This window comes from Balearica regulorum, chromosome 26 (assembly GCF_011004875.1).
Source record: "Balearica regulorum gibbericeps isolate bBalReg1 chromosome 26, bBalReg1.pri, whole genome shotgun sequence".
Classification (NCBI taxonomy): Eukaryota; Metazoa; Chordata; class Aves; order Gruiformes; family Gruidae; genus Balearica; species Balearica regulorum.
The window spans coordinates 5501668-5513954 of record NC_046209.1 but is presented as its reverse complement, the minus strand read 5'-3'; the positions used below and the strand labels follow the sequence as shown (position 1 = coordinate 5513954).

The 12287-nt window shown below is 53.5% G+C and overlaps 2 protein-coding genes across 3 annotated transcripts; one reads left to right on the top strand and one right to left on the bottom strand.

Moving 5' to 3' along the window:
- The first annotated feature begins 2469 nt into the window (after positions 1 to 2469).
- Positions 2470 to 7715, top strand: LOC104634945 (zinc finger protein RFP). Of its 2 annotated transcripts, XM_075776435.1 has the most exons (8): positions 2470 to 2752; positions 3465 to 3530; positions 3812 to 3907; positions 4142 to 4366; positions 4562 to 4584; positions 5207 to 5322; positions 6274 to 6333; positions 6584 to 7715. In XM_075776435.1, the coding sequence occupies exons 1-8, from the start codon at positions 2504 to 2506 to the stop codon at positions 7096 to 7098; spliced, it is 1350 nt and encodes a 449-aa protein (XP_075632550.1). In that variant the 5' UTR covers positions 2470 to 2503; the 3' UTR covers positions 7099 to 7715. The 2 variants fall into 2 exon arrangements, with proteins under 2 accessions (XP_075632550.1, XP_075632551.1); XM_075776436.1 differs by lacking the exon at positions 3465 to 3530.
- A 1603-nt stretch (positions 7716 to 9318) lies between these two features.
- Positions 9319 to 11849, bottom strand: LOC104634946 (E3 ubiquitin-protein ligase TRIM7). Its single transcript, XM_010301610.2, has 3 exons — positions 11159 to 11849; positions 10935 to 11044; positions 9319 to 10280 (listed from the first exon to the last, which is right to left on the bottom strand). The coding sequence occupies exons 2-3, from the start codon at positions 10990 to 10992 to the stop codon at positions 9760 to 9762; spliced, it is 579 nt and encodes a 192-aa protein (XP_010299912.2). The 5' UTR covers positions 10993 to 11044; positions 11159 to 11849; the 3' UTR covers positions 9319 to 9759.
- Positions 11850 to 12287: the final 438 nt, after the last annotated feature.

Genomic DNA, 12287 nt, shown 5'->3' with positions numbered 1-12287 from the left:
GATCACGTAGGTCCCATCAACACCCCGCTCTGCCGACGGGACCATGGGCTTTGTGAGTTACCTGCTGGCCTCCACGTCCACGCACCGACCGACGAGGCAGCGCATCGACTGCCGGCCCCCCGCCTTCGCTCGGTCGCAGCCACACGGGCTCTGGGTACGGGACAAACCCTCCTGGCTCAGGTTGTCTCCCTGAAACATGCCCCTTAGGGGGACCACGTTAGTCGAGCCTTGCTTTTCAAGGACCTCTGTGTTCCTGAAGACTTCCTACCTGCAGTGGCACCAGCATGCAGAGATACCTCTTGCACAAGAAGAGAGCTGAATTTAAACTCCCGTGAGTCTTCATGGTGCAATCCTACATGAAATTGTTCTATTTCACACCAAAATGCTGCAACTATGCAACTCAACTGTCAGAGAGCTGATTTTTTTTTAAATATTTTGGGGGGGGGGGGGGCAGAGCAAAAAGGACCATTAAGCCTTTTCTCACCCTCCAAAACAGAGAATTCCAGGGAAGAGGATCCAGGGCTCCGGTCTGTTGAGAAACCCAGCTTCCCTCCGGTCTCCCCCTGCCTGCGTCAGGGTGACTAAGCTGGCTTTCAGACAGCAATTTCCTTTTCTTGGTTGAGGTAGGTGTTCCTCAGCACACAGGACAAGTCCTTTGGGGTGTTTCCCATGACCAGGAGGATGCTCTGTGCTTCAGAGAAAAAAAATCAGTCAGGATTGGGTTTGGGACTGCAGGCGTGTGCTGATGGCTGGGATCTCTCCGCAGGACCTGGGGCTCCGGGTACCAGCCAGCTGGTCGGCACGCAACTGGGACGCCTCCTCGGCTATTTTCCACAGAGACGTGAGGAACAGACCCCATGGCCAGAATGACATTAAAAGAAAAACTGGGCTAAGCTATGCATGAGATTTACCAGAAACCACAGCAATGAGAAATTGCAATTATTTTGCACAGGGCCAATGAGAAGAATAAGCTTTTCTGTCTTATTCCAAGCCAGTATCAGACTAAGAAATAGTCTTTATATTTGAGGATCACATGTGCTTCTCAGTTTCTTGTCTTAAACAGAGGACAATAGGTAAGAGGGAAAAAAAACCAACCCCATGATATAGGACACAGTCTCCAGCTGCAGTGTTACCTACCACCTCCACATCATCCTACAGAAAGAGAATAGAGATGTCCAAGTCCGCTCATTCCTGGGGTGCTTCTGCCCTGGACCCTCTTGGGTAAAAAAAACCCCAAACTAAACAAGCAGGTAAAAAAAAAAAAAAATTGCAAAATTGCAAAAATTCCTCCCTAAAAGTCGCAAGCAGCTTCACCGTCAGGAGCGGCCGCTGCCATCCAATGTGTTGATACTTCATTTTTAAGAGCTTTCTCTCATAAAGTAGGCAGACGCAGACTACAAACCCGTCAACTTCAGTTCTAGCTGGGCATCTTTGGTTCTGATGCTGCTTCAAACCAAGCAGGTGAAATCCCTCATCAGAAGGTCGGACGGCAGACACTGGGACGGCAGACGTTGGGGTGACACTGGGAGAGTTTTGCTCGTGTGCCTGCCCTGCCTTTAACAGAGAGGCGATAAACCCTTTTGGTGAAGGGCTTTTGGCTCAGTAATTCCCTTACCCACCTGGTCTGCTGGGAGACCAGTGCGTACAGACAAGAAGCGGTCCCTGCATCCAAGTGGCAGAGGGAGGAACAGATTAAAAAGGCAAGGAAATCTGTTTAAATACCTTTAAATCCCTACAAAATGGCTATCAATGCGTGCTGATCCATGCAAATAGTCTCACCACTGCTGATATTTAAATGCATCCAACCAGCTGCCTCAGCTCAAAATAAATGGGGGTTTGGGAGGGGTGGGGGGGTGGAACAACTCACCCAACAGCAATAATCCTGGGGTTAATCTGGGCTGAGAGCAGTCACTGCCTAGGACCGTGAGCTGCTGCTTTGGGTGGGAAGTGGAGCACGAGGGTAAGTGTTGCTGGAAGATGCGGCTGATCTGAAATGAGCTGCAGGCGTGGTGGCAGATAGTTCTACCTGCCTCTGGCTTGTGAAACTGGAGCATTGTGAAATACATAATGAAGTTACAGAAAAAGGAAAGGAACTTTGTCTTTGCGACTGTGACCTACAAAGGAGGAAAAAAACCTGAACGGCCATGGGCAATGCAGATGGGGGAGGAACAGGGAAAGGGGGAGTTGGTCTGTGGAAAGGGGTTTGATGAGTGTTAGCTGCGTGACTGATGGAGCAAAATCCTGCTAAGGACAGGAGGGCTCCTTCTGCCTTAAATCAACTGCATCTAAACACCAGCCCCCCCCCCCCCCTTTAATTTAAGTGAGGCCAGGCTGGAAGGAGAGCTGGCGGCTGCGCTCCCCTTCCTCTGGCCATGCTGTGCAGCTGGGGGGGGGTCCCGGGGGTCCCCCCCACCCCTTGGGGGTACCCCCACCACGGCACCATGCTCGCTCCGTTCCGATACTGAAAGCGAAACGGCCCGAGCGGCGCCCGTCCCCCCCGGCCATGGCGGCAGCTGAAGAGCTCCAGGAAGAGGCGATCTGCTCCATTTGCCTGGATTTTTTCTGCGCTCCGGTGATGTTGGACTGCGGACACAACTTCTGCCGGGCCTGCATCAACCTCTGCTGGGCCCGGGCCGCCCCCGCCTGCCCCCAGTGCCGGCACCCCCTCCCTGGCCGCGGCCTCCGGCCCAACCGGCCCCTGGGCAACATCGCGGAGCAGCTGAGGCGGCTGGGCCAGCCCGGGGGGAGCGAGGTGGGGCCTCTGCGTGGCTTTGGACGTGGCTGTGCGCAGCTAAGGCCTTGTTTGCAAACGCGGTGGGTTTCGCTACCTGAGGGAAAGCTTTTCAGGGCCCGGTTTGCGAAAACGGACGCTCTCTGCAAGGAGTCAACGCTCCAGCTGCACCCTCTGTGCTCTTTGTTCGGTTCTTTGTTAACTGATGTCTTCCTCTTGCTGCAATTTCCCTTTATCCGTGCTTTGTGGCTTGGCGTAACCTTTGTCGGGTTTTCCTAAGGGTAATGGGTGTCTGCGCTCAGTCCCGCGTTGTGAAGTTTACGTACACGAGGTTATGAGTCCCTGCGCTGGCGGCCCCTCCGGTGTCCCTCGGCACGTCGCTCTCTGCCACGCCAGGGTGATGAGAGTGATTGTAATCAGTCTTCAATATTATTTTTGATTTTTGGCAGCTGACTCCATAGGAATTCTATCCAGGCAGGTGGGTTCTCATTCTGTTCCAGCTGCCGGTGCTGAGCTCACTCACACCAGTCCCCCCAGTAGCTGGTTTTGGGGACACGCGCCCTCTGAGACACAGTGGCTGGCATTCGGGACCCCCTCGGCTGCACTGAGACCCCACTGACTCCAGGAGCTGAGACCAGAGCCCCGACGTGCCTGCACCCCCCATCTGACTTCAGTAGCTGCCACCAAATCCACTTGCGCTGGTCCCCCCAGTAACTGGCACTTCTCCTTGCAGCCCTCGCGCCCACGGGATACAGAGGGATCATGCAAACCGATAGTTAAGAAAGGATTTAACGAGAAGGTAGGACAGACTGCGGTGATCAGATGCAGGGCTGGGTCAGACAAACGCACTGACCGGCTCCCTTTTATACCCCTTTCTGCCTGTTCCTCCTTGGTTCCTCCCCAGTCCCCTTCCCCTGCACGTTCCTCCATCACTTTTCACAGTCACACCGACACCCGTGAGCATCCTGGACCCACAGGTCCAGAGGCTGCTTTTGTGCAACCCAGGGAACAGACTATTTTATAGACACAAAGCATACATGTGGGTGGCAGGGAGCTCCCAAAGGATGTCTCTTCTTCCAGGAGCAAATCCAGTCGCAGCTGGAGAGCCTCAGGAGAGAGAAAGGAGAACTGGAGAAACAGGAAAGGAAGGAGCAATGGATCTGCCAGGACTATCTGGTAGGTGCACGGCGCTACCGGGAGCAAGTTTGGGGAGGGTGAAGAAAAGTTGATTCTTGGCCTTCAGTGTTGGGATGTTAAATTGTTGTGTCCAGCTGTTGGTGCACGATAAGCACCCTGGGAATCACAGTCATGCTCCACACCAGAAAGTAAAAGCTGTGGATGCGTTTAATTGCTGCCTGTCCTTTTCCACGGTCCCACCCTCCCTTGAGAGGATTGTTTCTGCTCACAAAGGAAAAAGTGAAGACAGAGCGGCAGAAGATTGTGCCTGAATTTAAGCAACTGCGACAGTACCTGGACGAACAAGAGTGCCTGCTGCTGGCTCAACTGGGAGAGCTGGAGAAGCAGATTACAAGAAGATTGAAGGAAAATGCTGCTGAATTCTCCAGGAAGATTATTTATCTGGATGGCCTGATCAAGGAGAAGGAGTGTCAGCTGTCAGGACATGAGTCCCCACAGGTGAGGTCTGCTGAAACACCAGCGCTGGTTTGGCAAACAGCACGTGAGGCACCAGCAAAGGAAACACGCGACGGGCTAATCTGACCTCAATTATCTTACCTCTTAACCTTCCCTTGCTGGTGTGTCTGTGCACTGCGTAAGGGGAACGTGAGGAATGCGTGTGCACTGAGCTGCTTCTCTCTTTCTCCTCTCTAGGATGCTGGTGATGTTTTGAGCAGGTATGTGTTGCTTTCTCCTTTACATCACACTGCTGCTTTGGGGTTGCAAAGATTCCTGCCCCAGAACAAAGCTGGATACCTCAAATACCAGGGATGCCCCATTGATGTTCATATTTCAGTTTTCCAGAGGCTGATGAACCAGCAGGACTCTACCAAGAAAGTCCATCCCTGGGGAAATATTACAGGAGGACATTTCATTTCTAAGGTCTCTGGTTCCAAGCCTAGTTAACTTCTCTGTGACCGATGTGTAGTGGCACTAAGGCATAGAGACCGGGGCATGGTGCCCTCGACTCAGGGCTTCAGCACCTGCTTGTGAGGCAGGTTTGCCCTGAAGGGACAGGGTGACTGAGGCCACCAGGACCACCACTCATAATACAAGTTTAATTGGCAATTAGAATATCAGGTCAGAGTAGTGACCTAGCCAATGAGACCTGCTATCTCTCTTCTTGTTGATGCTCTTGTGTGCTGGTTTTTTAAACAAACAAACAAAAAAACCCCCAAACCTTTGGAATGAACTTTGTGGAGGGTATTAATTCAGCTGGAAAGTGGCCTCTAGCAACTGACACTAACAGGAGACTGAGTTAAAGGAGGAATTGAAATGCTGTGGCTTGTATGACTCCAGGTGCGAGAGGGCAAAACTCCAGCAAAAGGAGCAGATGAGCAATGAGCTGAAGAAAGGGCCCGGCATCCGCTCAGAAAAAGCTCCCATGCTAGAGGAGACGGCAAGAAAACCTCAAGGTACAAAGAAGGGATCTCGGAGGAGAACAGAGAAGCGTCCTGGGGGTGGAAAGAACGAGGGTAGTCAGTGCGCTGCAGGAAGGAGAAAAAGCCAAAATCCTTGTGTAGCATCTCCTGGGGACATATTCGAGAGGTGTCCCAGCTAAAGTGGGAGGGTGTTCCTGCCCCCCCCCCTCCTCCTCCCCGCCCTGCTCTTTCTTGATCTCTATTTGGTTTTATTTTTCCCCAAAAGAACAGTCAATGTTTGTGTTGGTTCACATCATCAGCTATGGAGCCCGCTAATAAATTGCTGTGCACGTGAACCTGTTTCAACACCCTCTGTGCAACACTCGACTTGGATGCTGCCACAGCTCCTTCTTCTCTAGATCTGTGCTCCAGACCCACTCCCTGGTCAGAAGCAGGTCAGGGATGTGAACAAGTCCCAGACGTCCCAACGTGCCCAAATGATTCTCAGCTCATGCTCTCCTAATTAGGAGGCTTATCCCCAAAGAAGCAATTGAAATGACTGTCAGGCAGACCCTGGCATCATGCAGAGCAGTTTAGGCTGGAAAGGACCTCTGGAGGTCATCTTGTCCAAACCTCTGCTCGAAGTGGGTACAACTAGGTGGGATTGCTCTGTGTTTTCTCCAGTTGAGTTCTGAGTATCTCTGAAGACAAAGATCCCACAAGTCCTCAAACCACCTTGGTGACCCTCTAGATGTGCTGCAGTATGTCAATGTCCATTTCCTGCTAGGAAGCCCCAAATTCCTTTTTGCTCCTGCTGCTTCAGGTTTCTTCCTTCCTGCTTCAACTGGGGAAGCCAGCAGGCACAGCAAGCCATGTGTGCCCTGGGGAAGGAACGATGCAGTATCTCTGCTCACCAGCTTCCCGGAGCTGGTCTCCACAAAGTACCTCCCAGTGCTGGTGGTGTTATCCAGATGTCAGGTGACCTCTGGGCTCCGTCTCTTCCAGATGCTTTGACGACTGCCGCAGGGCTAGGAGTGGAGGAATCACAGGGACTGTACACTAAAGGTGAGTTCCGCTGGGGAGCCTCCTCCCATTAACACTGGTTGTGAGAGATGCAGCACGTGTTTTGGGGACAGTGAATTTTCACATGCCTTGGGGCACGGAGCTGCTCTGCATTTTGAGCTGGGCACCTTCTAGAAGAAAAGTGTTGCCAAGTTTCCTCCCAAGCCAGGACCAAACATGGACCCAGCACGGTAAAACTGTTCCCAGGACTGATCTCTTCCCCTCGTTCTTTGACCATTCTGCTCTCTTGCAGTGAACGTGACTCTGGATCCAGACACAGCTCAGTCTCGGCTCATCTTGTCAGAAGATCAGAGAAGTGTGATGCAGGGAGCCACTCAGCAGAGCCGGCTTGACAACCCCAAGCGATTTGACCTGTGGCCTTGCGTGCTGGGCTGCAAGGGATTTGACTCAGGGCAACCATGCTGGGAGGTGGAGGTGGGCTATGGGTCGTGCTGGGCTGTTGGGGTGGCCCTGGAGTCTGTGAAGAGGAAGGGACCGATTGACATGAGCCCACTGGGGGGGATCTGGGCGGTGGGACAGTATAAGGAGAAGTTCCAGGCTCTCACTTCCCCAGTTCCCACCCCTGTCCTTCCCAGCATCATCCCCCAGAGGGTGCGGGTCTGTCTGGACCATGCCAGGGGGCGGGTGATGTTTGTCAACGTGGACAGCGAGGCTGTGATTTTCACTTTCCCGCAAGCCACGTTTGCGGGGGAGCAAATCTACCCCTGGTTCTGGGTGGGTAAGGGGTCCCAGCTCAAACTGTCCTGAGACCTGAGGAGGTGTGTCCCTCCAAGGAGGCTGTGCTGGGGCCACCCTGCCCTCCTGCATCCCTATCTGGCTGGTCCTTAGGGACTCTCAACGCTTACAAATCTTCTGCCATCTCCATCAATCTCCTGCCGTGAGCCTCAAGGACTGAACTGTCTGTGGTGAGCAGGAGTTGCCTCGCTGGGAGCAGAAATCCATGGGTTTCCCCAGTCTTGGTCCTACCGCAGTGGAAGAGGCTTAGAGCAGGGCTCTGGGTGAAGAATAATAGAATTGTAGAATGATTCTAAGAATGGCCATTTCTGGGGAGCCATGAGGGGGGATTCCAGTGGCATTGGAGTGCCTAGTGAGGCACATTTTTACTTGAGGAAATGGGCAGGTGGGTCAGGAGGATGAAACCTTGCTCAGCAGCCCACCTGGCCATGGCATGATGCTCTGTAGCCCTGAAACCTGAGCAGATTCCATGTATTAGTCCCTGTGGTTGGCCTGATTTGGTTCTTGTGTTATCTTGAGGAAACACAAGTAAATATTCATCTTTTTAGGAGGTGCTAGTAGGATTTCTGTCCCCCAAATAATTTTGTGGGTGGAATTGTAATCACTGCTTTTTAACAAATTAGTTTACCCAATAATTCTTCAATGTTCAGTTTGTTTCTCTGGTAATGGTGAGGCTCTTGGAAAGAAAATTTAGGGGTTTACATCTTCTCCGGCCAAAGAACTAATACCAGGAATTTGCTGAAGTTTAGGAAAAGGCTGTAGGAGTCGCTGATTTGAAACTTGCTGATGTGTAGAACTGCCAGGTTTTGTAGCATTGCATGGTAGAAGCAAAAAAAATGAATAACCAAAGTTATTAATAATTTATTAATTATTCATTAATAACCAATAAATAACCGAAGCTCACATGCTGGTCGAACAAATGTGAAACAAAACCCCATCCCACAAGACCTTGCCAACAGATCAGAAGGGCTTTGAACACATTGGCTCCGTCTGCTTCTGTTGAAAAAGCTGACTGTGAAAGGGAGTTGGGGGCTGGAGCAGAGGGGAAGGATTCAAAGAGAAACGATGCCACAAACACAAACTCTGCATGGGATGTTTCATACAACCTCTGGAAAGGGGTGTGTGTGAAAAAGCATCTGTGAAAATCATAGCTTGCTCAAGGGTGAAGCCCACCCCTTCTCCTTGCCCTGTGGCCAGAAGCCCACGGTGACCTGTTGAGTTGGGTGCTGCTGCAGGGTTTGATTCCAGCTCTTCCGGACACGTACCCAGCTGCCATGGTGCTCCAGCTGTGGGATGTCCACCTCCCTCCCAGTGTGCTCCTGGAAATGCAGAGCCACGGCCCTGGCAGGGGTAAGCTCTCCCTCCTGCACAGGCACGATGTCAGCTTTGGCACCAGGAGCTGAGGACGTGCTGGCACCAAGATGTGGACAGAAGGTTGGAGACCTTGTCTATTCCTACCAGGATTTGCCCTTCTTCTGTGCTCTGCCAGGAGCATGAGTTGCCCCTGCTTTTGGGATTGGCTCCTTGGACGGTGCCCTGGGTTGCTTTGCTGGATTGCTGGTCCCACAGATGTGCAGAGCCCAGGTGCAACAGGATGTCACCTGTCCCCGTACAGTGCCAGAGGGGTTGGTGAGCCCATCCCCTAGTGCCAGGGCAGGATATCTCTGCCTGACCCAGTGCTGCAACTCCTCCCAGCTACTGGAGTAGACTGGGGAGACCAATGCTGTTGCCTCTACCCAGCTGCCACCACAAAGGTGACAACTGACTTGGCACTAAGATGGTCCAACCAGCGATGTGGCTGGAGAAGAAGAAATCTAGGCTGGCAGAAATCTGTCAGTGTTTGAGAGGGATTTGGACAGTGTCCTTAATAATAAACTTTAACTTCTGGTCAGGCAGTTGGACTAGAGGATCGTTGTAGGTCCCTTCCACCTGAACTAGTCTAGTCTATCCTATATGAGGAAAAGGAGACCTTGATGGGGGGAGATCAGAGGACGGCAGATCTGTGGGAATTGCCTCGCCTGTGGGCTTCAGACGCTTCCCAATTTCTTGCTTACTTTCCTTGGCTGCCCCTGTAGCTTTTACTAGTGCTCTGCTATAAGAAGTGTGCTTAACGCACATGTCAGCGAGAACTGGAAGTAAGGCAAGGAGAGGCCTTGGGGGTGTGGAGAAGATAAGTGTTATCATGAGCTCCAGCATCCAGCCATGTTTGGGTTTTGGTAGGTTTTTTGGTGGGTTTTTGTTGGTTTTTTTTTTAACTTAATGATTAAGCTTAATAGAAAAAAGCCAGAGATACTACTCCAGCACCTTTTAAGGAGTTTGAACTTGCTGTATTTTTTCATGGCCTTGTAGAAAGCAGCTCTGTGGTGCCCTGGCACTCAATGCCACTTCTCTGCCCTGGGGCCACCTGGCACCGAGCTCCTCCGTGCACCAAATCTCCGTGCTCCCTGTTGTCTCTGCAGTCCCAGCTCTGGGGTGGAGGGGATGAAGGAGGCTCTTTGGCAGCATCCATCTCCGAGACCTGCCAGTCCTCCCGACTGGTGGCCAGAGGAACCATGTGAGGAGAAGTCAGCAGGACACAGGACCCTCCCAGCTTCCGGCATCAAGACCCAAGATGATGGTGTTCACCTTTCCAGTCTTCCTTCCCACCCCACCTCCCCCAACGGTACGTCCACGTCAGGGGCACAGCTTGAGCCATGAGTCCATCCCCACCCAGAGCCACGGGCGTAGCCTCTCCCCAGGACATGAAGCCAGGCAGAAAGTAAAGATTGGAGCTTTGTTTTCAGCGTCAGCAAATGCCACCTGCCTGTCTGTGATGTCCAGGCAGACCTGGATGGCCCTGGGGAGGCAGGCAAGGTGCAGGGGGGTCCAGTCAGGGTCTGTGAAAGCATGGTATTGTCCAAACCACTGCCCCACGGCCCAGATCCCCTCCTGGGGGGTAAAACTGAGGACCCCCTTCCTCCTGACAGAATCCTGGGCCACCCCCACAGCCCACCAGTCTCCCCCCTCAGCCACCTCCACGTCCCAGCAGTGCCTCCCCGCGGCAAATCCCAGGCTGCCCAGCACGCACGGCTCCGTGTCAAACCGCTCGGGGTTGTTGGGCAGCGAAGTCCACTTGTCCCCCCGTCCCACGCCTCGCTGGTCACCAGCCAGGATGAGGAAGGGGTTGGCAGTGTCTGGGTCCAGGGTCATGTTGGCTGGGGATGGAGGAGGAGAAGCTGCTCAGGACAGGCAGCCCCAGGGTTGTGTTGGGGCTGCATCCATCCCAGCAAGAGAAGGGACAGGGCGATTTCTTTTCCCCTGCGCAGAGATGTCTGGCGTGGGGTGGGAAACCCCCTTGTGCTGGACTGCCCACCCCCCTCAGCGCTACCCTAATCCTGCCCCTGCTCCTGATCCAGGAGCTTCCGTGCGATTCCTGGCCAAGGAGACCTCAGTTTCCTGGAGGAGGATGCACCTGAGTTGGATGGGTGGTCATCTGCTGCACAGACACCTGGACCTGAGCTTGGGTGTCTCTAGTGCTGCAAGAGCCAAACAGGCACATCTGGGCACCAACCAGTGCAGACCGTGACAGACATTACCCCAAGCCCGATAACCTGTGGCCCCAAATTCCTGTTGCTTTCTGTGGGCAATGGAGGGAGCCAAGGATGACAGCTCAGGTGTCTTGGGTGTTGGTGGTGGGTCTACAGCATGAAGAATTCAGCTGGGGGTGTTGCAGTTGCCACGTCTCAAGCCCAGGCTGGGACAAGCGCCGGGTGCTTTGACCCTAAATAGCTCTTCCACAGCAGAAGCAGGATGCATTTTTCTCCTCGACAGAGGACAGTTCCCCCTCCTCTTCCCTTCTACAAACTCACCTCTTCCACTCATCTCCTCCACCTCATTGGCCAGGGTCTCCCTCTCTTCTCTCTCCATCCTGGATACCAGCAAGTCTGCAGAAAACCAACAGGAGGGGAGGCAGGATTCCCTGCTGAAAGTGGAAAATGCGAGACTCAGAGACCGCCTAAAGATGATAAAGAAGCAGAAGAGATGGTAGAAAATGTCACAGCATTCAGGCGCTTTTTAGACAGCCAGCACTCACCTGCAGGCTGACTCCAGGAAAGGAGGGTTTGGATGGGTCTGAAGGTGTTCAATCTGCTCTCCACTCCCCTGACCTCCTCATCAGCTCACGGCTGGACTGGGCTTGCACCAGCTTTTCCAGCTTGTTCGAATGAGCAGATCAAAGTCCGGAGGGGCTGGATGGCCTGGAGAGCACAGCTGGGAATACAGCACCTTCGCCTCTGTGGAGACCACACCACTGGAGCTTCCACCTCCCCTCCTCTTGGTGATGACCTCCCATGCCCTGAACCTGCTGGCGGGCGCGTGACCTCATGTAACGCTTGAATTTGGGGATTCCCCGCTGACGTTCCTGCATGCCCCCGTCCTGTTTGCATCACCGGATCTGCCGCATCTTCCCTCCCTTCGACCAGCTGCGGGTGTGTGATAAGAGCCTTTTGCACCACTGGAAGAGGCTCTATCTTCCTGCGACGGGATGCTCAGAGCCCTCCTGGGTCAGCAGCACCACGTGCACCTCCAGCCCGGTGGGATGTACCTTGGGGACACCAGTCACAGACCAGTGGCCATGCTCTGGGTGTCCAAGCTGCATACTGTGATGAGGGAAGAGGTCTGGCTCCTTACAGGCGCTGCTTGCCCAGATTTGTCATGCTGCCAATGGGTTTCAGGGTGGAGATGTTTTCAGGGCATGTGTTGCCTCGATTGCTCAACTGGTAAATGGAGGAGAAGGACCTGGCAGTCCTGGTGGACAAGCAGCTCTCCATGACCAGCAGTGCGCCCTTGTGGCCAAGGCCAGTGGCATCCTGGGGTGCAGTAAGAAGAGCGTGACCAGCAGGTCAAGGGAGGTTCTTCTCCCCCTCTGCTCTGCCCTGGTGAGGCCACATCTGGAGTTCTGTGTCCAGGTCTGGGCTCCCCAGTTCCAGACAGACAGGGAACTACTGGACAGAGTCCATCGGAGGGCTGTGAGGATGAGTAAGGGACTGGAGCATCTCTGGCATGAGAAAAGGCGGAGAGAGCTGGGGCTGTTTAGTCTGGAGAAGAGAAGGCTGAGAGGGGATCTGATCAACACTTATAACTATAAAGGGTGGGTGTCTAGAGGAAGGGGCCAGACTCTTCTCAGTGGTGCCCAGCGACAGGACAAGGGGCAACGGGCACAA

Bases quoted from the DNA above. Each gene is read 5' to 3' on its own strand.
- LOC104634945 (XM_075776435.1), top strand. From the start codon at position 2,504: ATGGCGGCAGCTGAAGAGCTCCAGGAAGAGGCGATCTGCTCCATTTGC. The intron at 3,908-4,141 runs GTAGGTGCACGG...CTGCTCACAAAG, and splicing joins GGATCTGCCAGGACTATCTG to GAAAAAGTGAAGACAGAGCG. The intron at 5,323-6,273 runs GTACAAAGAAGG...CGTCTCTTCCAG, and splicing joins GACGGCAAGAAAACCTCAAG to ATGCTTTGACGACTGCCGCA.
- LOC104634946 (XM_010301610.2), bottom strand. From the start codon at position 10,992: ATGGAGAGAGAAGAGAGGGAGACCCTGGCCAATGAGGTGGAGGAGATG. The intron at 10,281-10,934 runs GTGAGTTTGTAG...CTCCATCCCCAG, and splicing joins GGAGGAGATGAGTGGAAGAG to CCAACATGACCCTGGACCCA.